Source organism: Ctenocephalides felis, unplaced genomic scaffold (assembly GCF_003426905.1).
Source record: "Ctenocephalides felis isolate EL2017-DRISC unplaced genomic scaffold, ASM342690v1 CF-g0.4_SCAFFOLD_00845, whole genome shotgun sequence".
Classification (NCBI taxonomy): Eukaryota; Metazoa; Arthropoda; class Insecta; order Siphonaptera; family Pulicidae; genus Ctenocephalides; species Ctenocephalides felis.
Window position 1 is genome coordinate 87143270 of NW_020536999.1, and position 24164 is coordinate 87167433.

The 24164-nt window shown below is 30.6% G+C and overlaps 1 protein-coding gene across 1 annotated transcript in view; it reads left to right on the forward strand.

The window, feature by feature from the left end:
- Positions 1-24164, forward strand: part of LOC113391311 (tectonin beta-propeller repeat-containing protein-like) — a 47003-nt gene that overhangs the window by 15391 nt on the left and 7448 nt on the right. The window contains exons 3-19 of the mRNA XM_026627255.1: positions 3175-3401; positions 6279-6441; positions 6509-6681; positions 7079-7171; positions 7845-8025; positions 8531-8609; positions 9396-9531; positions 10387-10522; positions 10694-10764; positions 11633-11823; positions 11969-12071; positions 12433-12641; positions 12711-13005; positions 13076-13265; positions 13673-13942; positions 14210-14442; positions 16043-16330. Coding sequence (XP_026483040.1) covers positions 3175-3401; positions 6279-6441; positions 6509-6681; positions 7079-7171; positions 7845-8025; positions 8531-8609; positions 9396-9531; positions 10387-10522; positions 10694-10764; positions 11633-11823; positions 11969-12071; positions 12433-12641; positions 12711-13005; positions 13076-13265; positions 13673-13942; positions 14210-14442; positions 16043-16330 — 3038 coding nt within the window. The remainder of the gene's footprint in view (positions 1-3174; positions 3402-6278; positions 6442-6508; positions 6682-7078; positions 7172-7844; positions 8026-8530; positions 8610-9395; positions 9532-10386; positions 10523-10693; positions 10765-11632; positions 11824-11968; positions 12072-12432; positions 12642-12710; positions 13006-13075; positions 13266-13672; positions 13943-14209; positions 14443-16042; positions 16331-24164) is intronic.

The window sequence follows — 24164 nt, forward strand, 5'->3', positions numbered from 1 at the left end:
ATGACTTATAAGGTATAAATTGTTTGGTTTTATTATGAATTATGTAATATTTATATGCTTTTGCGATTTATTTATAAATGATACTTGTTCCCAGGATAAATTTGCAACAATACACACATATAACCTTAATGAATCATAATCACTTTTTCTACCTTTAATAAAGTCTATTGTGTTGTTTTACAATTTCCTTCTAATAACAAAACTTATGCATATTCTTAAATGACAATTTTAAATGAGATTTTCATATAGGGAATGTGGGAAATGACATGATATATTGTTCTTCAATATTCATTTATTTAATGATATAATCAGTCTCGAACGTTTTTACTCATCTTAGGTTTATCGACTACATATAAGCACATATATGGATGTGCATATTTTTCTACATATATACATGTATATATACACACAAAATTATTAAAGGATTAATCGTTTTTAAATACTTTTAAAAAATTTAGATATGAATCATGAATGATATTATCTTTCTGATCTTTCTGATCTTTTATTAACACAATTTGACGAATTAAAAAAGATTAAACTGCTTTCAGAAAAAAGTCTTTTCAAAGTGCAATCTTCTCTATATAAAATATTGGGTTCAAAGGTAACCTATGTGAATTTTCAACGGAATGTTGGACAAAAGTGCTTTGGAAACTTCGGCTTTTATGATGAATGACGCTTAATTCATGTTGTCTAATTTTCTTATGGATGTATTGTGATGTTTGGCCAATGTATTGTTTTTGACAATTTTTGCAAGATATTGAATAAACTATGTTAGTATTAAATTTAGGAGGGGTGGTGGTACCAGTACTACAGTTTTTTAATAATGCAATCTAATTACAAAAACCATTTTGTTTATATTGTACGAATAAAATGATGTAAGACAATACTGAGATGGAAATTTTTAAAAAGGCCTTTTAATAATGCGGGAACTATAATAACATATATATTAAAAAAGAATGCATCTAATTACAAAATCCTTTATCTTTGTAGTACAGATAAAATGATATATAAGATAAGGCAATGCTGAGATGGAAATTTTTAAAAATGCAGTTTACAAAGTTTTTACTTATCTAGATAAATTCATCGACTACCAGTAACATAGTTTTTTAATTATGTAGGAACTATAATAACATATTTATTAACAAAACATGCATCTAATTACAAAAACCTTTATCTTTGTAGTACAGATGAAATGATATATAAGATAAGGCAATGCTGAGATGGATATTTTTAAAAATGCAGTTCACAAAGTTTTTACTTATCTAGATAGATTCATCGACTACCTGTAACATAGCCTTTCAATAATGCGGGAACTATAATAACATATATATTAAAAAAAATGCATCTAATTACAAAAACCTTTATCTTTGTAGTACCTACAGATAAAATGATATATAAGATAAGGCAATGCTGAGATAGAAAATTTTAAAAAGGCAGTTCACAAAGTTTTTACTCATCTTAGATTTATTGACTACCAGTAACATAGTCTTTTAATTTTATAGGAACCATAATAGTCCAGTCATGATAGTAAGTTCACCTCGAAATTCGAGATAACCTGCTGTAAGTCTGTAAATACTTGTATATTGACACCCTAAAAATTGTCTCAAAACCTACATATGGCAGGGTGCCAATACTATATGTAGGTTTTGAGACAACTTTTAAATGTCAATATACAAGTATTTACAGACTTACAGCTGGGTATCTCCAATTCCGAGATTCTTACCTAATTTAAGCTTAAATGACTGAACTATAATAACATATTTATTAGAAAAAATCATCTAATTACAAAAACCATTTTGTCTAAATAGTACGGATAAAATAACATATGCGGTAAGGCAATACTGAGATGGAAATTTTTAAAAAGACAGTTCACAAAGTTTTTACTCATCTTAGATTCATCGACTACCAGTAACATAGTCTTTTAATAATGCAGGAACTATAGTTATATAGTTATTAAAAAAAAAAATGCATCTAATTACAAAAACCTTTATCTTTGTAGTACAGATAAAATGATATATAAGATAAGGTAATGCTGAGATGGAAATTTTTAAAAAGGCAGTCCACAAATAAATTGCTTGGTTTTATTTGAAACATCAGCATAGAAAGCATGGGCTCAAAGATAAAAGTCATTGCATTCTTTGTCGGGCTCAAATCGAGATAAGAAGTCTTTGCTAATCTCTTTATTTTACCGGTCGATCCTTTATGCTGGTTTTAGATGTAGTTACAGTAGAAGTTAGAAGCCAATCACCTTTGACTAGTTTAAATTTTCTTAATACCTTTTATAAACTACCCTGTACTGTCTTTGTGAAATAGTACTATGACATTTTGTCATAGACCTTATACTACATAGACTGTTAGTCCTCATATGTTTTCCATTGTATAAAGTGTACAAAGATAGAAGAGACTGTGACGTCACTTGCTGAGCGAACGTTGCCGACAATCGTGGAACTCTCCCAATTGATGAAATGCCATATGTCACATTTTTTATTTTGATAATATAACGGCAATTGTGATCACTGATAATTTTGTAAGAAATGATAATAATAATATTTATAGTCAATGCTATTTAAAAATTACCTGTGATAGTTTTATTTTAATAATGTGAAGGCAATTTTGGAAGAAATGGTATTAATAATGGTAATGGATATAATTGGTTCCTGAAACGTTACTAAAATTAGCCAATTTTTGAATAAAGTCACTGTGTTATTTTGTTTATATATAAAATATTGACCATATTTTTTCTTGAACTTGTTTTATACCTCAAAACTTTAAAACAAAACCAAGCAAAAAGAGACTTTTTACAATTCATTGTTTACATTTTAAGACCCAATTTTTTTTTCCAATTTTGGTGTTTTATATACTTACATACAAATGTACTTAAGTTTACTTACTTAAATGTCTTTAAGGCCTTCACTTAAGTATCTTATCGATTACAGAAAAATGATAAGAATAATATTTTCTGTAGCATCTACTACATCTTGTTTATATATTTTTTATGATCTTGATTTTTTGCATTACTATTTTAATTATTTTTTGTGGTTTTAATTTCAGTTAGAGCTTAATTAATTAAGAGTTTAGTTTTTCACCTTCCTATTATTAACCCTTATTTTGCAGAAGACTTTTTAGTAATTGAATAATTTGGATCTACAATAAATAATTTGTTCTATTTTTTAGAAATGCCTTCCTCATTGCTATTTGCCCTGAACACCGAAGGACGAATTTATGCACTTTCCACTTCTGGTTCAGTCTGGCGTGAGTTTTTATATCTGGGATTGGAATTTAAAAGACTCTCTGCTGTACCCCATTTTCTGTGGGCTGTGGGAGTCGATAGACAGGTCTATGTTCATGTCCATGGATTGGATGTACCTATAAGAGTGAAAGAGGAGACTTATGAAAATGAGGTAAAGTAAAAGGCACATTATAAATAAGTAAGGGAAGTTATACTAATCTTAATCAAATCCTGATATATTTCATTTTATTCATATCTTTTTTCATAGATCTATCTACATATCTAGTTTTTTCTCTCAAGCTATCTATATCTATTTTTCTCTCTCCTTTTCTCTATCACTTTTTTACTTTTTATCTATCTATCTATCCGATTCCAGCTCTATTAATCTATCTTTTTCAATTTTAACACTAGAAGAATTTAAATAATTAAATAGAATAAGATTCAGCAAATAATAATATAATTTTTAACAAATATAAATCAAATCAAATTAAACCCTGATATATTTCTTTCCATTCATATCTTCCCATCTACATATCTAGTTTTTTCTCTCAAATTATCTCTATCCCTTGCTCTATCACCTTATCATTTTTTCATCTATCTATCTATCCTTATCTCTCTCTATTTATCTATCTCTTTCAATTTTAACACTAGAAGAATTTAAATAGTTAAATAGAACAAGATTCAGCAAATTATAATATAATTTTTATCAAATATAAATCAAATCAAATTAAACCCTGATATATTTCTTCTATTAGTTTTTTCTCTCAAACTATATCTTTTTCTCTCTATCTTTTTTCCTCTATCTTTTTCTCTCTCTCTCCTTTTCTCTATCACCTTTTCACTTTGTCATCTAGGTATCCATCCTTTTCCTTCTCTATTCATCTATCCTTTTTTCTGTTGACACGCGAAGAATTTAAATAATTAAATAAAACAAGATTCAGCACATTATAATTATACTTATACATTATAATTATAATTATAATTAAACCCTGATATATTTCTTTCCACTCATATTTTTCTCTATAGATCTATTCTAATCTATCTAGTTTTTATTCTCAAACATCTATCTCTCCGTTCTTTTCCCTCTCTATTCATCTATCCCTTTCTCTTTTAACACTAGAAGAATTTAAATAATTAAATAGAACTAGCTGTAAGTGGAATTCCGACTTGAGGCAATTATGGCATCGTGCCTTAAGGCAAATTGCTGGAACTTCCCGTACCGTAACGAAATGTTCGAGGAATACTGAATGTTTTCAAATATATTATTATAAATATTGTAACATTGTCTAATATTTATAAGAATTATATAAACTGAATTGCAAAGTTGAAATTATCTAAAGTATAGTTGTAAAGTATATTAGAACTATAGTCAGAATTAAAAATAAAATCTGAATTATTTTCGATATACAAAAAATTAAAAAAAAAAAAATTGGAACAAATTTTTTTTTTCCAAAATCAATTATTTTGTTAAGACTAGCAGAAAGTTCTTTGAATCATTCAAATCGGACGCTTCGTTCTCTCAAAAACAGCCATTTTTTACACATTTAGCTCTGTATCTTCGAAATGGCTGGGCCTGCCTTTGCCAAAAACAAATAAACACTTCTCACAATCATTACTAATTGAATGTTTTTTAGATCATTCAAATCGGATACTCCGTTCTCTCAAAAAGTCGATTTCTATTTTCTGCACTCTTTGCTCCGTATCTCCGAAACGGCTGGACCTGCCTTTGCCAAAAACTAATCAGCTCTTTTCCCTATCAATAGGAATCGAACGTTTTTTGAACCATTTAAATCGGTTGATCCGTGCGCCCGAAAACGTGACTGGAAATTTGTATCCATACATACATACACACACACACACACACACATCCATTTTTTCTGAGGTATGCCAAAATGTTCAGAAACCTTCAAAACGTCGAGAAATGTAAAAATTTTCAATTCCGATTTTCGGCCCATTACAATAACTTACCCTACGGGAAGTTAATAGGATTCAGCAAATTATAATAAAAATTTTAACAAATATAAATTAAATCAAATTAAACCCAGATATATTTCTTCTATTAGTTTTTTTGCTCAAATTAAATCTTTTTCTCTCTCTACTTTTCTCTATCTCTTTCTCTATAACCTTTTCACATTTTTATTTATCTATCTATCCTTTTTCCTCTCTATTCATCTATCCCTTTCTCTTTTAACACTAGAAGAATTTAAATAATTAAATAGAATAAGATTCAGCAAATTATAATAAATTTTTTAACAAATATAAATCAAATCAAATTAAACCCAGATATATTTCTTCTATTAGTTTTTTCTCTCAAACTATATCTTTTTCTCTCTCTCCTTTTCTCTATCTCTTTCTCTATCACCTTTTCACATTTTTATTTATCTATCTATCCTTTTCCCTCTCTATTCATCTATCCCTTTCTCTTTTAACACGGGAAGAATTTAAATAATTAAATAGAACAAGATTCAGTAAATTATAATATAATTTTTATCAAATCAACTTAAACCCTGGTAATATATTTTTTATATTTATATTTTTCTCTATAGATCTATCTACATATCTAGTTTTTTCTCTCAAACTATCCTATCCTTTTCTCTCTCTTTTTCTCTATCTCTTTCTCTCTCTCCTTTTTCACTTTTTTATCCATCTATCCTTTTCACTCTCTATTAATCTATCTTTCTCAATTTTAACACTAGAAGAATTTAAATAATTAAATAGAACAAGATTCAGCAAATTATAATATTATTTTTATCAAATATGAATCAAATCAAATTAAACGCTGATATATTTTTTTCTATTTATATATTTCTCTAGAGATCTACATCTATCTACATATCTAGTTTTTTCTCTCAAACTATCTCTATTTTTTTTCTCTTTCTCCTTTTCTCTAACTCTTTCTCTATCTCCTTTTCCCTATCTCTTTCTCTATCACATTTTCACTCTTTTATTTATCTATCTACCCTTTTCCCTTTCTATTTATCTATCTCTTTCCATTTTAATACTAGATTATAATATAATTTTTATTAAATATAAATTTTATCTTTTTCAGCGATGGTTGCCCCTGGAAGGCTTCAGCAGTCGTCTGCTCCCAACCGATAGGTACCATTTCAGTTCTGTTGACGGACTTGTTGATCGTTCCATTGACCAAATCCGCTTGCCTTCGATGGCATGGCAGTGGGAAGGAGATTGGTATATAGATACAACATTAGATGGTAATAAAATCCCTAGTTTTTTAAGGCAGGAGTTTATAATTTTGGTAATTATTTTTATGTATTTAAGGTCAACCTCTTGAACATGATGGTTGGACTTATGCAGTAGATTTTCCAGCACAATTTGGACCAAGAAAACAATGGTCATCATGTGTTCGAAGAAGAAAGTGGTGCAGGAGAAGGAGATACAGTGCCATGGGTGCTTGGTGTGCTGTGGCACCTTTGCATAGAGATCCAACACAGGTAAAAAATGAGAGAGAGAGTGATAGAGAAAATGAGAGAAAAAGATATAGAGAGATAGAGATATATGGAAGATAGAGAGAAAAAGTGATAGATAGATCAATGTATTGAAAGAGAGAGATAGTGATAGAAAGTTAGATAGATAGAGAAAGAGATAAAGAGAGATAAAATGTGATAGATATATCAATTGAAAGAGAAATTATCAATTTCAGACTGATAGATAGAGAATGAAAGTAGAATAGGGAAAACTCCCATATGTTCTGTGTATCATTTGTTTCATGCAATCTTTTAGGAATCAGCTTTAGGAATTACACTTCAATAAAATTATATTACTTTAGCCTTAGACAATATTCTTCAAAAATTGTGTTGAGCAATATTTTGTATATTTATATTGTTTCAGGAGCCCTTTATAGATGTGTGCATTGGTGGCACAGAATTAGAAGGTGCAGCACCAGGAACTTTGCTCGTTTGGGCTGTTACTGCACAAGGAAGGGTATGTTAAGATAATGTCTTATATTATAGTATATCGTAAGATAAAGGATTATTTTTACAAGATATTCCTAAATAAACAAATGAAAGAAAATTATTTGTTTTGTAGAACATTTTAAGTAGTCATAGCTGATTTGAGCGAATATGTCTTACCAAATAAGATTTATTACAATCTGTTGTTATCATCAATCATTAATTGTATAAACTACTTATAGTATATTATTTTTGTATTATTTTTTATAGTTTACACAGAATATAAAAAGTGAAGTGTACATGTTTAGAAATAAATATATACAAGATTCATTCCTTTAAAAGCAATATAGTCAGCAATATAGTTTTTTGTCCCTGTTTTTACTCAAAAAAGATTGTTCATTCACTTAAAATATAAAATTAAATTTAATTATAAAATCGATCTTCAAAGAAAAAATATTAATTTATACATTTCCAATTATACTTTCAATCAGAATTACATAATGAAATAAAAGGAGAAAATCTCTACATTTACCCACAAATTAATACAAAACTATACCTAAATTAATTTCATATAGTATTTTATCTTATTCTCCATAGGCCAAGAATCATTCTTAACTAAATACTAGGATTTGTACAGATTTTTAAAACTCACTTAAAGTTAAATCTTTCATCTGTATTATTAATAATCTCTCAATTTTTTTTAGGTAATGTTCAGAAGTGGTGTATCTGCCACTTCACCAGAAGGAAGACGATGGACTTGTGTAGCTACACCAGCAGGTTCTGAGGCTACCAGAGTCAGTGTTGGAAGTACTGGACTGGTATGGGCCGCTTTGTGGTCAGGAAGGGCCCTGGCCAGGGGCGGAGTTACAAGAGATGCTCCCATGGGTGAGGAATATTAATGAACATAATTTAATATTCTTTGTAAGCAGAATAGATAATAGATTTTTATTATTAACTGATTAATGAAACAATCTGATATGCTGTCATTATCTTCTAGTAATTTTCTTTTGCTACATTTAAAATAACAATATGAAATACATATTGATTGGAAATTAAATTAATATAAGTATTTTTATAACATGCTGATTCAAAACTCTTTTCTTCGACAATTATTTTTACAAATTGTATCAATTTGTAACTGTTTTCTATAATTACTTTACTTAAATATAATTTTCTATAATTACTTAAAAATACTATGATTTTGTTTATATATACTACTACTTTTGGCACCCATAGATGTCTTTTTTTATTTTATATACAATTATTGTTATTATTTCTTTTATTGATTGTAATTAATCGATGTAGCATTGTCAGTCATTCATGTTCTTCATAAAATCAATTATGAATTATAAATAAGAAATGTTTGATGATTGATTATTATTGTTTGCAGGTGAAACCTGGTTAGAAGTCAAACCTCCTGGTGAAGGTTTGAAAATCACACAAGTAGCTGTTGGTTCAAATTCTGTTTGGTAAGAATTAATATAATTGACAAATTATTTAATAATAATTGTATTTGTTTTAATATTTTGAATAGTAACACAAAGTAAAATTTAAAGTAATAATTAAAATTACTTTCAATATAAAATCTGCACTTAGGTTTTCTAATATTTTTTTTTTTTTTTTGAGTCATAATTAGTTAAATTCATTTTTACCAAACAATAGTTTTTTAATTAATTTATTTTTGTTATAATTAACATTGTTTAATGCTGTATAATTGAATTGTATTATTGTAATGAGGATTTATCTGTTCTTCTGTTACCTGATTATGTAGAAGGCAAGGTATCACCATTTATCATGTTTATTTAAACATATACATTACTTTTAAATTGCATAATTTATTATCATATCAAAGACGTGCTGTTCTCCCGGTATTTGATTATGTGAAACAACAAGAACCAGCATTTGAAATGACCATAAAATGGAATTTGATTCTTGCTACTCTGATTCTTTCAACCCATAAGTTCAATCAAATTATTTTCCGTATTCTGTTTACAGTACTTTACTTAATTCAACAAAGTTCGTCGACATGTAATTGTTTTCATGGTACACAATTTTTTTTTTAAAGGAACAATATTGATATTCAAAGAAAAAGTCTGATTCCTTTCATTTTAATTAAAAAAACTTACATGTAGCCCTAGTAAGATATTATTTTATTAAACGTTTAAAACGGCCTTGTAAGAAGTTACCACTCAAAAAAAACTAGAGATTGTTTTTGTGGATTGATTGAACTATCTAAATTTGTTTTCTTTTTTTAGGTGTTTGACTTCTGATAAAAGAGTTTGGTTTCGAAAAGGCATTTCTCCTGGTGGCGGCGAAGAAGGTGCTGTCGGTGCAGGATGGGTCGAGATGGTTGGCTCGATGTCACAAATATCAGTTGCTAGTAATGATCAGGTGATTAATGTAATAGATGTAATAAATTGTAATAGATGTAATAAAACCTTAAATTGTATAATACTCACTAAACCAATATGACATGCATTACGTAACACGATATTACGGAATAATTACATAAATGTTACATAAATTGCGATCGAAAATATTACGTAAAAAAGTTGTGAATCCTGTTTCATACATGTTACATAAATATCAAAATTTTCCGAAACTTTTTGAAAAAAAATCAATGAATATCAAGTTTTTATAATTTTCAAACACTTATTTATGATTTTTAATTTTAGAGTAATTTTCATTTCAGTTTCCTAATGTTACTGTATGAAATATGTAACAAACATTACGTAGCATGATATTACGGAATAATTACAGAAATGTTACATAAATTGCAATTGAAAATATTACGTAAAAAAGTTGTGGATCCTGTTGCATATATGTTACATATATTAAAATTTTCAGAAACTTGATATTTTTGAAAAAAATATCAATGATTTTCAAGTTTTTATAATTTTCAAACACTTTTGATTTTTAGGATTAAAGTAATTATCATTTTAGTTAAGTAATGTTACTGTAAGAAATATGAAAGGTATATTACGTGATACAATATTACGTAACAATACATAAATGTTACATAAATTGCAATCGAAAATATTACATAAAGTTGTGGATACTGTTACATATATGTTATATAAATATCAACATTTTCTGAATCTTGATATTTTTGAAAAAAAGCATTGATTGGATAATAAAATTAATTTAATAACATTAGTAATAATCGGATATTCTATTTTAGATTCATTTTTAGTGAAAAAATGTATCGATTGGTTAGATATATTATTATCGGCTATTTTATTCAAGGTTTGGGGAATTGGAAGTGAAGACAGATGTCTGTACTTTCGATCTGGTGTAAGCGCTACCGATGCAACTGGTAAAAAATGGAGATGTGTCCAGGCCAAACTTCCAATGAGTAGAACACAGAGCATGGCATCTTTAGGTAAAAAAACTAAAAGGACTTGGTGATAATTTTTATATTGAAATGCAAAAAGTAATTACTTTACAGAATATTAATATTCTTGTTGTTTTCTAATTTTATTAACTTATTTATATTGATTTTACAACTCTATATTATTTAATCTGTAATAAATTTTTGTTTATTTGTTTCTAGCAAGTAATAATAGCAGACGTAGTGTCTCGGGAAGTCCTCGGGATAAGAAACACCACAGTCTAATGCAATTGGTAAATATCTAAAACAGCATAATAAATAAATATATATATATATATATATATATATATATATATATATAGTTTTGATAATTTTAATGAGAAAGTAAAGAAGAAGAGCTATATTTATTAGGAATAGAAGTTTGAATGAATGAATTTGAGCAAAATTAGGATTCTACAAATTCTAAAGTGAACTTTTTTGATAGGGTATTTGTATTAAATGTGTGCCTAAAAATTAATCTCTTATTGAGATATATTGTTTTAAATTGATTTTGAATTTGATTTATAAATATGATGTTGATTCATTGTCTTGTAACTTTAGCGGAAACTTTCTCCAAAATAACAAACAATACAATCATGGCAATTTACTATATAAAATAAGTCGAACTTTCTATTTATTTTCAAGAGTTTTTTATTTGAAAATGGATAAAAGGCAACTCATATTACTAAAAAATAAAATAATAGTAACTATGTTGTTTTTACGATAAAGAAATAATTATGTAGTAATAAATAATTAAGAATAATAATAGAATTTTTAACTGAACGAGAATGAAAGAAAAATTTATGTATCACCAAGTTGTTTTCTGATATCAACCAGTAAAAAGAATATCGTTTTTTTTTGAATAAGTTTAATGTTTGAAAACTAATTGAGTTTTCCTTCAAGTTCAAAAGAGAAATTTACATTTTTGGAGAAAAAAAATTACATTTTTGGAGAATATTCTCGTTCATTGTTGAAAAATTAACAGAATTATCAATATTTGACTGTCTCTCATGAGAATTGAAATAAATTGTGGATTTTGTTTGTCTCATGTTTTTACAACAATTAAATCTAATGTATTGAATTCAGTTACCTTTCAATTATCTCAATATATTTCCATTTTAGAATAGAACCAACACCTTAGGTAGTACCCCCGAGCAACATGCTGCGTTCTCATTGCAATTGAATGATCTCGAAGAGACTTCTCATTCAGCACCTACTGAACATTTATTACTGCACGAAAATGTTGAAAATCAAGATAAACAAAAGTGTCAGACGAATCAACAAACTAATAATGTCAGGAAAAATAATGCTAGGTAAGTTTATCTAGAATATAAATAATACACCAGCTGGTAAAAGTTTTCTGCGGGATAGTTGAATGAAATTTTTTATTGAGAGATATAAAGCTACTAATCATTTATAGATTATTATATAAATAATATTATTTCTGGTTCTTTACAGGCCAAGTTCAATGGTTGAGGAGTTTTCTGTGACTGCAAAACATTTTGAAACACAATTGAAAAATCCAAGAGCTTGGAGTCCTGTCAGAAGTGTTGGTTCAATGGTAAGTGATCTTTGTATTGGAAATTTGGTATATTATGCTGTATTCTAACAAATTAGTCGACGTTTTCTAAAAAAACCGCTGGATCTATTTAAAAAAATTAAAAGCCATTCAATTAATTTGTAAAAAGATATTTGCCCACCTCTTAGGCCACAATTTTGAATTGATTTTAAAAATTCCAAAACTGTTGGAAGATATTAATTGAAAATCGTGCTGATTAGTATTTGGTAAAATTGGCCAGGCCGTTTCTTCGGAATTCAACCTTTTCCACTCGCTAATACCGAGATTCATATGAATTTTACCGCCGGAGCGGCGGCAACCTAGGGATAAGGGTTAATGTTCAAAAAGTGTTTCTTCCTTACAGGTTGGGACTGAAGCAAGTGCAGATGCCGACGTCAGTGTCTTTGATGCAGATTCTTGTGACACAAACAGTTATGCAGGAGGAGTTCCGGGAGACGAGGACGACTGGGCTTCTATGTGTTGGGGCGAAGGCGGTGTTCAGGAGACTCCTGCATGCTGGGACGGAGTTGCTGCTGGGGCCTGTATGGTTGATCCTGCTCATCTTCCAAACTGGTAAGGGAAAAACAAGTTAATACAAACTTGCATCTGTCATTCTTATTTCTATCAACCATTTACTTCTAGGTTTATGGAGTCGTCGTCTTCTCTTCCCCAAGTTGAGTTAACCCAACAGTGGCGTCTGGATATCTTGAACTCCTTAAAACAACTCAATGCAACAGTTGATTCCACTGATCCCAAATGGGAACATTACGAAAATGCTGCTGAAGGAGGCTCCTGGACCAAAACTGGTGAAGCCAGATGCTGTCTGAAAGATGACAACATGTTTGCCGACTGTTTGCTTGAGTTGGAGTGGTTTGGAGACAGCACTTTGGACAGTGGCAGTTTGACAATACTGAATGCTGATGGAGCCACAACAATGGTAATAGAAATACCATAGAAATACATTTTTTATAAGGTTATTGGTCTTTATTGTTGGGTTTTTTATGCAGATTCAAATCAGTCTATCGGATGTCTGTTGTGTTTGGTGCTGCAGTGAAGCTGGGTCTCCGCGTATTGCTTTGCAGGCCCCGAGATCTTTGGGACATGGAGCTCCTTCAAATAAACATTCACCACCTCCTGTAGTCTTGCAGTTTTCGGGAGATGCTGATATGGAAGACTGGCTTGCATATCTTACATCAGGTCAGGCACAAGTATATTTAATTGAGTCTACATTTTGCTAATTTTATGATTTCTTCCAATGCTATATTTTACGGCTTTTATATTGATTCAAGTCAAGTTTGACACCGAAGTTGGAAAAGTGTTCGACAAAATCGTCGAGCAGTTGTATCAGAAACTGCTTAACTAATTTCAAGTCTCAAAAATTGATAAGCTATGTCTTTTCATCTTTTTTTAGACTAGAGTCCATCAGATCAAGTTTGCTCTCCAGTATATTTTTGTTTTCCTTGATAAAGTCAAGATTCACTTTGTGCATCAGTAAATTCATTATTTCTTTTGATACTAAAGTTTTGTACTTCACTCAAAGAGTTCTACATTTACTGCATTCAAATAGATTTTGCTGGTCAGTAAATTTTCTATTTCTATTCCAGTTTGTTGTCAAATGAACGAAGCCAGTGGCGGTTCTGGTCCTCGATCCTTGTGGCTGACGACCAGATTGGGCGATGTTTTCAACTTCGACCCAGAGCCCTTGGCCAAACAACAAAAGTTTCTGGCGGAGTCCCTTCGAGAACAAAGACTTGTTCCAAAATCTGTGGAATCGGTGAAGAAAGATCTAGTCAATATGAATATTAATGTTAATGAAGCACTGCTGAAGAGCGAACAGGAAGACGGAATGATTAAACCTAGTGAGGAAAATAAAGGTGATAAATTATTTTATAAACAATTTTTTTTCATACTTTATTTCATATCTCTTATTATTCTCTTTCTGTTTAACTTTATTTTTTGCTCGCTCTATCTTATTCCTCTCACACTTAATTAAAGTCAATTTTCTATAAAATTAATTTTCAGTGGCGATTTATAAGTATGCTGAGTTGTTGTATGTATTATAATGTTGTAGATTATTTAATTGTGAATATATTTTCCAAATACATGATTCACTTCAGAACATGATTTTACCTTAATTTTAGATACCAAAGAAACTCCTACCACAGATTCTAATGTGACCAAAGGGGCTCGCAGATATGCCATCTGCGTCGATCTCCAGGCAGTTGACGCTCCTTACGAGATGGATTTGAATGCCTCCTTTCCTGTTGGTACGGAACTTAGTGTTCACGGTAACGTTTTGGACGAATCAGAAAGATTTACAGTGGATTTAAGATGCCATGAAGTCGTCACCATAAAGCACAAGGCTGAAAGACAGGTTGGTCAAGGGGGTTTTTTCCTTATTAGACAGTTGTATAGAAATGAGAAATGATCAAGCGATTGGTGCATTGTTATTTCAATTCTTCATTTTCTATATCAATTTTAAATTTTAAAATTTAATTCACTTCATATGAAAGGCAAGGCATTCATGAGGGTGGATGTGAAAATAGTAATTTCATATGTTATGATGTTCATGAACACCTTATGAAAGAATTTTTATTTAATTAATAGCTATTTATCTCATTGTACTATTCATATTACACCCCAATTTGATCATGCAACTCGTTTGTGCATTTATTTATTATACTTCATGTAACTTTCGTTGAAGATTTTTTTATGCATTTAATTCTAATTATGCAACTTGTTTGTTCATTTTGTTACTATGGTTTTTACAACTTTCAAACTATTTGTTTAGTGTGAATGATGTGGATTGATTTAGATTATCATACAAATACCCTATAGTATATTATTCTTTAATCCAAGCTTCTTAGAATGCATTTAATATTTTTGTCGAACACGGATTTGAGCGGCGGTATAGCAATCTGAAATCCTCAAGCGTACCTTCAGCGCTGCGATATCCATGTGGAATCTATGTGGATATTAGATTGCACCGCCGCTCGAGGTTTACTGGGGAATGAATGATCATTCATTCATGAGATAAAAGGCATATCTATTTAAAATTATTTTAAGTGTAACTTTCACTAACAACAAAAAACTCTACTCTCAAATTTTGAACTGTATATTAAAACATAATTGTAGCGTGTTATGTTTTTATTAAATAGAAAATAATTTTAGAAAATGAAAATTTATGCACATCTTTACGTTTCAAAGCCCTCTGAACATTTTAGCATACTTTAGAAAAAAATGGAAGCGTGTGTGTGTATAGTATGCATATATGTAGTTTGAATACAATTTTTCCCCCACGATTTCGTGAACACTGATCAACCGATTTGAATAATTCAAAAAACATTCGATTCGTATCGACAAAAAGACGAGCTAATTAATTTTTGGCAAAGGCAGGTCTAGGCGTTTTAAAGATACAGTGCAAAAAGTGGTCAAAATGGTAATTTAGTTTTTGAGATAACAAAGCGCCCGATTTGAATGATTCAAAAAACATTTTTCTTGTATTGACAGAATGAAGAATTGATTAAATTTTTGGAAGGGCGGAACTGGCGATTTCGGAGATCCAAGCGTAAAAAACTACCTTAGACATATGCACATCAAATTATCAGATATTTTATAGAGATTTTAATAAGTGATAAATTTTTTTTACCCAAGTTTGTACCCTTTAAAATGTTAATCTAATATAAACATAAACTGCATTCTGCTAAAAACACATTTATTTTATATATCAATTAAAAATCTGTACAAATATCAATTAAATTTAATGAACTCTGCTAGTAAGAATAAATTCATATATTGATAATAAAAATAGTAATTATTCATAATAATCTACAACTAAAGTATTTCTATACTGAATATGGCACAGTAGGCTTAATTCATAACATATTTAACATAACCTTCAAATTATCAATATTAATATATTCTCTAACAATACTTTATTAACATTCACTCTTCTACTTTTCTTTTCTTTTCAGATGAGAGACATTCCATTCCACCTAAGTGTTCGGTTTGCAGAAGACATCCTGGTTTTGAATTCGATGAGAGACAACAATTGGCTCGAAGAAGTTAGATACGAAGACTTTCCATTCTTCAAAGGGGGAGACTTCACTTTGAATATTAAATGTGAAGAGAAGTGCTTTGTTATAAGCGTCGATACAAAAGTCTTTGCAAAGTATGTGCATAGACTTCCTCCGGAGAGTGTCAGTCGACTGAAGATTGGGGGGACAGTGAGGCTGTTCAAGATTACTTATGAAACTAACGAGGTAAAGAATTATATATATATATAATATATATATATATATATATATACAGAAGGACTGAATATTGTCTCCATATCTACCACTTTTTTGTATTTTAGGCCATTTTTTTGTTATATTTTTTTATAATGCCCAAAATATTCAATCTTTCATTCTCATTCTTCTGCCAGATACCCTTATTTCATAATAGCTATTTCAGTAATCATATTATTTCTCATCTCACTTGATAATATAATAATTAATTGCATATTTTACATTTATTACAAGTCTTTGGTATGAATGAGGCTGTGTGTTTTCCGAATACCTAATTATGTGAATGCTTTATCACATATTTCACATTTATACGGATGCTATTTCGGGATGAAGAGTCATGTGTCTTTTATAACTAACTAATTGTGTGAATGCTTTATTGCATACTTGGCATTCATAAGGCCGCTCTCCAGTATGAACTCTCTTATGATAATATAAATTATTTGATGAACGGAATGTTTTTTTACAAATTTCACATTTAAATGGTCGCTCTCCAGTATGAATGTACATGTGCGTTTTCATATTGGATGGATGTGTGAATGTTTTGGTGCATAATTTGCATTTGTAAGGTCGTTCTCCAGTATGAACAAGCATATGTTGTTTTACAGTAGCTAATGTCTGAAATGTTTTAACACAAATTTCACATTTATAAGGTCTTTCTCCAGTATGAATTCGCATATGAACTTTTAAATTATATGAAGAGTTGAATGATTTATTACATATTTCACATTTGTATGGTCGCTCTTCGGAATGAATAGTCATGTGTGTATCCAAACTACTTGATTCTGTAAAAGTTTCATTGCATATTTCGCATTTATAAGGTTTTTCTTCATTATGAGTTTCCATATGATGATATAAATCCATTGATGAATAGAATGCTTCATCACATATTTCACATTTTGATATTCGATGAGTAAGCATGTGTGATTTCCTAGTACCTCTTTGTGAGAATGCTTTATCACATATATCACATTTATATGGTCGTTCTCCTGAATGAATGGTCTTGTGAGATTTTAGGTTGCCCCATTGTTTGAATGCCTTATTACATATTTGGCATTTATAAGGTCTTTCTCCAGTATGGGTTCGCATATGAGTTCTTAAATTACCCGAAGTATTGAATGCTTTATTGCATATTTCACATTTAAATTGATGATCTGTCGAATGAATTGTCATGTGCTTTTTTAAAGTACCTAATGTTGTATATGCTTTATTGCAGAGTTGGCATTCGAAGGGCCGTTCTCCAGTATGCATTCGCTTATGATAGTGCAAATTATTTGATGAACGGAATGCTTTATTACATATTTCACATTTGTATGGTCGTTGTTCGGAATGAATAATCATGTGTGTATTTAAACTGCTTGATTGTGGAAACGTTTTATTGCATATCTGACATTCGTAGAGATGTTTTCCAGTTTGAGTATGAGGTTTGGAACTATTTGATGACTCGAATGCTTCATTACATATTTCACCATTATTTGGGCGCTCTTCAGAATGAATAATCATGTGTGTATTCAAACTACTTGATTGTGTGAATGTTTTGTTGCATATCTGGCATTCATATGGATGTTCTCCAGTTTGAGTATGAGGTTTGGAACTATTTGATGACTTGAATGCTTCATAACATATTTGACCATTATTCAGACGCTCTTCAGAATGAATAATCATGTGTGTATTCAAACTACTTGGTCGGGTAAATGTTTTATTGCATATCTGGCATTCATATAGATGTTCTCCAGTTTCTAGTTTGGAATTAATTGATGAAATGAATGCTTCATAACATATTTGACCATTATTTGGACGCTCTTCAGAATGAATAATCATGTGTGTATTTAAACTACTTGATTGTGGAAATGTTTTATTGCATATCTGGCATTCATAGAGATGTTCTCCAGTTTCAAGTTTGCAATTATTTGATGAAATGAATGCTTCATTACATATTTCACCATTATTTGGACGCTCTTCCGAATGAATAATCATGTGTGTATTTAAACTGTTTGATTGTGGAAACGTTTTATTGCATATCTGACATTCGTAGAGATGTTTTCCAGTTTGAGTATGAGGTTTGGAACTATTTGATGACTCGAATGCTTCATTACATATTTCACCATTATTTGAGCGCTCTTCCGAATGAATAATCATGTGTGTATTCAAACTACTTGATTGTGTGAATGTTTTGTTGCATATCTGGCATTCATATGGATGTTCTCCAGTTTGAGTATGAGGTTTGGAACTATTTGATAACTTGAATGCTTCATTACATATTTCACCATTATTCAGGCGCTCTTCAGAATGAATAATCATGTGTGTATTCAAACTACTTGGTTGTGTAAATGTTTTATTGCATATCTGGCATTGGTATGGATGTTCTCCAGTTTGAAGTTTGCAATTATTCGATGAAACAAATGCTTCATTACACATTTCACCATTATTTAGGCGCTCTTCAGAATGAATAATCATGTGTGTATTTAAACTACTTGATTGTGGAAATGTTTTATTGCATATCTGGCATTCATAGAGATGTTCTCCAGTTTCAAGTTTGCAATTATTTGATGAAATGAATGCTTCATTACATATTTCACCATTATTTGGACGCTCTTCCGAATGAATAATCATGTGTGTATTCAAACTACTTGGTTGGGTAAATGTTTTATTGCATATCTGGCATTCGTAGGGATGTTCTCCAGTTTCTAGTTTGGAATTATTTGATGAAACGAATGCTTCATAGCATATTTGACCATTATTTGGACGCTCTTCAGAATGAATAATCATGTGTGTAATTAAACTACTTGATTGTGTAAATGTTTTATTGCATATCTGGCATTCATAGGGATGCTCTTCAGTTTGAGTATGAGGTTTGGAACTATTTGATGAAACGAATGCTTCATTACACATTTCACCATTATTCAGACTCTTTTCCGAATGAATAATCATGTGTGTATTCAAACTACTTGATTGTGTGAATGTTTTATTGCACATCTGGCATTCATAGGAATGTTCCCCAGTTTTAAGTTTGGAATTATTTGAAGAATCAAATGCTTCATTACATATTTCACCATTATTTGGGCGTTCTTCAGAATGAATAATCATGTGTGCATTCAAAGTACTTAATTGTGTGAATGCTTCATCACATATTTCACAACTATATGGACGCACTTCCGAATGAATCATCATGTGCGTTTTCAAACTACCTAATTGTGTGAAAGCTTTATTACATATTTCACAAACATGTGGGCGCTCTTCCGAATGAATCAACATGTGCGTTTTCAAACTACCAATTTGTGAGAATGTTTTATTGCATATTTCGCATTCATAGGGGCGTTCCCCAGTATGAGTACGCATATGATGTTTCAAATTAGTTGTGGAATGGAATGCTTTACTACAAATTTCACATTCATGACGACGCTCTCCGGAGTGAATGGCTTTGTGAGTTTTTAGATTACCAGGTTGTGCAAATGCCTTACCGCATATATCACAAATATAAGGTTTTTCCCCAGAATGCGTTCGCACGTGGCGCATTAAATTAGTTTTCATATCGAATGTTTTATTACAAATATCACATTTATAAGGACAGTCTTCGGAATGAATAACCATGTGTCTTTGTAGATTATTTGATTCTTTGAATGCTTTATTACATATTTCACATTTGTAAGGTTTTTCTCCGGCATGTGTTTCTAAATGAACTTCTAAAGGTTTGATGAGCGGAACCCTTTGTTACATATTTCACATTTGTAAGGATGTTCTTTTGTATGAATAAGCATGTGGTTTCTCATGTCAGCGAGCCGGGTGAATGTCTTATCGCATTGCTCACAATTAAAGGGCCTTTCTTCAGTATGCACAAGCATATGTTGTCTTAAACTTCTTGCTGAACGGTACCCTTTGTTGCATGTTTCACATATGAAAGGACGTTCTCCAGAATGCATGCGCATGTGTGTCTTAAGTCTGTCTAAATGTCCAAATGTTTTGTTGCATGTTTTGCAACTATAAGTATGGTTTTCGGTATGAGAAGAAACATGCTGATTTAAATTATTCAAAAGTTTGAATGTCTTATTACATATTTCACATTTGTGTGGTCGATCTTCAGAATGAATAGTCATGTGTATCTTAATACTGGCTGCATGGATAAAGGACTTGTCACAAATTTCGCATTTGTATCGACGTTCTCCTGTATGAATACGCATGTGCTTTCTCATATTACTCGATGTTGTGAATGCCTTTTCGCATATTTCACATTTGTAACGACGCTCTTTAGAATGAGTAACCATATGCCGCTTTAAATTATTTGAATGACTGAAGTCTTTGTTACATATTTCACATTTGTAACAACGATCTCCAGTATGAGCACCCCCAATTTGTTTTTGATTACCATTTTCACTGAAGTTTGAAAGTTGTTCTATGGTTTGATCACAAACGTGCTGATCTAAAAGATATTTTGTAGTGAATACTTTATTGCATATTGTGCATAAATGAGATTTCTTACCAGGTTCCTCAATTAACTCCTCTTTGATTTCTTCTTCAATTTTCACATCGGAATTCATGAATTTTTCTAAACACGTATCGTCATCTCCAGAATGTTCAGATTTAACAGTACCATCAAAACCTTCAAATTCATTTTCAATTTCGCGTTCAACCTCCTCGATGGAAAATTCAAGTGGTTCGATTTTAATTTTTGTATCACATGTTAATTCAGACATTTTTTAAATATTTTCTCTACGTATATTCATTAAAAATTAACTTAAATAATCCCTGTAATATTTACTAATCTATTTGATCTGAAATATAATAAGTTATTTAGTTACTTTTATATTAATTCTTGGAAATGCAATCCTTATCTCTTTTATGTAAACATGACGTTTGAGTTGTCAGTTCAAGTCAAAGCATAGACTATGTTTATATAAAGACGAGACACTCACCATCTTTTTAAATTCATAACAACTCTCTATGCTCTATCTGTCAGATGGAAACGACAAAACTTTTGCAAATTGAAAGAACCGATCATAGATAAACTAGTGGTGAATTTTTTGTTAAAAATTAGAATTTTTTTTTTCCGAAAGCAATTATTTTGTTAAACAAGCAGAAAGTTCTTTGAATCATTTAAATCGGACGCTAAGTTCTCTCAAAAAACTGCAATTTTTTTAACATTTAACTCTGTATCTCCGAAACCGTTGGGCCTACCTTTGCCTAAAACAAATAACCACTTCCCCGTCATTATGAACTGAATGTTTTTTGGATCATACAAATCGGATGATCCGTTCGTTCTCTCAAAAACTCGATTTCTATTTTCTGCACTCTTTGCTCCATATCTCCGTAACGGCTGGACCTGCCTTTGTCAAAAACTAATCAGCACATCTCCCTATTGATAGGAATGGAATGCTTTTTAAACCATTCAAATCGGTTGATCCGTGCGCCGAAAACGTGGATGAAAAATTGTATCCATACATACATACACACACATTCATTTTTTGTGAGGTTTGCCAAAACGTTCAAAACCTTCAAAACGTGAAGAAATGCAAAAAATTTCAATTTTGTTTTTTGGACGATTACAATAACTGACCCTGCGGGAAGTTAAAAAAGTATACATAGGAATGGATGTTTTATATTTATTCTTTGCGAGTGAGAAATTTGTTTTCTCAACGTTTCAAGCCATTCTGATTCGAATGAGACCAAATTTGGAAAAAGTATGTATGTGCATGTATGTGAGTCGGTTTTTCACCTTTTGTCGGCGTTTTCTCAAAAAACTAAACCGATTTCAAAAATTTAAAAGCCAATTAGCAAAACAGTAAAAATATTTCGTCCACGTTTTGAATTGATTTTAAAAATTCAAAAACAGTTTGTTTGGGAATCGTGCTAATTAGTTTTTAATAAATATCGGCTCCTATTTTTGTAATTAACTGTTGATTTACCAATATTGTTTTCTCGACGTTTCATGTCATTCTGAATCGGAATTTGGAAAAAGTATGTCTGGGTGCATGTGAGCCGTTTTTTAACTTCACGTAGGGTAAGTTATTGTAATCGTCCAAAAATCGAAATTGAAGATTTTTGCATTTCTCGACGTTTTGAAGGTTTCTAAACAACCTCGGAAAAAATGAATGTATGTGTGTGTGTTTATGTATGTATGTATGGATACAATTTTTCGGTCACGTTTTCGGGCGCATGGATCAACCGATTTGATGGTTCAAAAAACATTCGATTCCTATTGATAGGGAGCTGCGCTGATTAGTTTTTTGGCAAAGGCAGGACCAGCAGTTACGGAGATAAAGAACAAAGAGTGCAGAAAATAGAAATCGAGTTTTGTACAAATTGAATGTTTTTCAGATCATTCAAATCAGATACTCCGTTCTCTCAAAAACTCGATTTGTATTTTTTGCAATCTTTGCTCCATATCTCCGTAACGGCTGGACAGCCTTTGCCAAAAAGTAACCAGCACATCTCCCTATCAATAGGAATCGAATGTTTTTTGAATCATTCAAATCAGTTGATCCGTGCGCCCGAAAACGTGGACGAAAAAATGCGGACCTTACAGGAAGTTAAAAATACGATGAAACCTTTTGATTTGGTAGATATCATGGTCCTAAAAACAAGTTAAAAAAAATCATCAAAATTTGAAAAAATATTATAGTCAAAATATTTGTCAAAAGTTGCTTTTATGATGTGATGCTTCATACATTGTCAATTTATTAAATTTTGGAATAATAAACTACAATTTCAGGACATATAATTACTTTATTTTTGAAAAAATACAGTTTATTTATTTTTTTCAATTTTATCTAAATATCTAAGGGACCGATTCTGCCGCATAACAGACCAATTTTATGGGAAAGCTATGTTATGTAGAACTTTCTAAACAAAATAGTTCTAAATATTGTCAAAAGCCATGTGGTTGCTGTGCAGTCAGGCGTTTTGATCAGGTAGTCTGATAGAAAACCTAACCAAGAAACCGCACAAATGTCAAAAACATGTTTTTATATAACAGGGTCTTTCTGGCCCAGCTTCATAACATTCGAGTCCCGTTGCCAATTATGTGTAAAACGCCTGAATGCACAGCAAGTACATGATATTTTGACAGTATTCAGTATGATTCAGTAGCATATTGTATGAAAGTTGGAGCGTAGCATGGCCTTGTCATAACGTTGGTCTGTTATACAGTAGTTTCATTTGATTAAGTCAATTATTGCACATTTCGAAAAGTTCATGCAACTTGTCTTAATAATTGTGAAATTAGAAAATACACACAATCCTAAACTTTCACTCTATCAGTAACCCCCATCTTGTAATAGCCATTTAGTAATTAAATTAGTTTTCATCCAGCTTATTTATTGAACCTGCTCTGCTATGAATGTGCATGTGTGTTTTCAAACCGCCCAATTGTGTAAAAGTTCTATTGCAAATTTGGCATTCGTGAGGCTTTTCTCCATTATGAATTTGCATATGATTTTTTAAATTACTTGATGAAAGAGTACTTTATTACATATTTTACAATCATAAAGACGCTCTTCTGAATGAATAATCATGTGATTTTTTAGATTAATAGAGTTTGCAAATGCCTTATTGCATTTCTCACATTTATAGGGTTTTTCTGCAGCATGAATTCGCATATGATTTTTTAAATTGCATGATGATGGAAATGCTTTATTACATATCTCACATTTATAACAGTCTTCGGAATGAATAGCCATGTGAATTTGTAGATAACCTAATTTTTTGAATGTCTTATTACATATTTCACATTTATAGGATATTTCTCTAGTATGAGTTTGCATATGTTCTTCTAACTTTTTTGATGATCGACACCCTTTGTTACATGTTGCACATT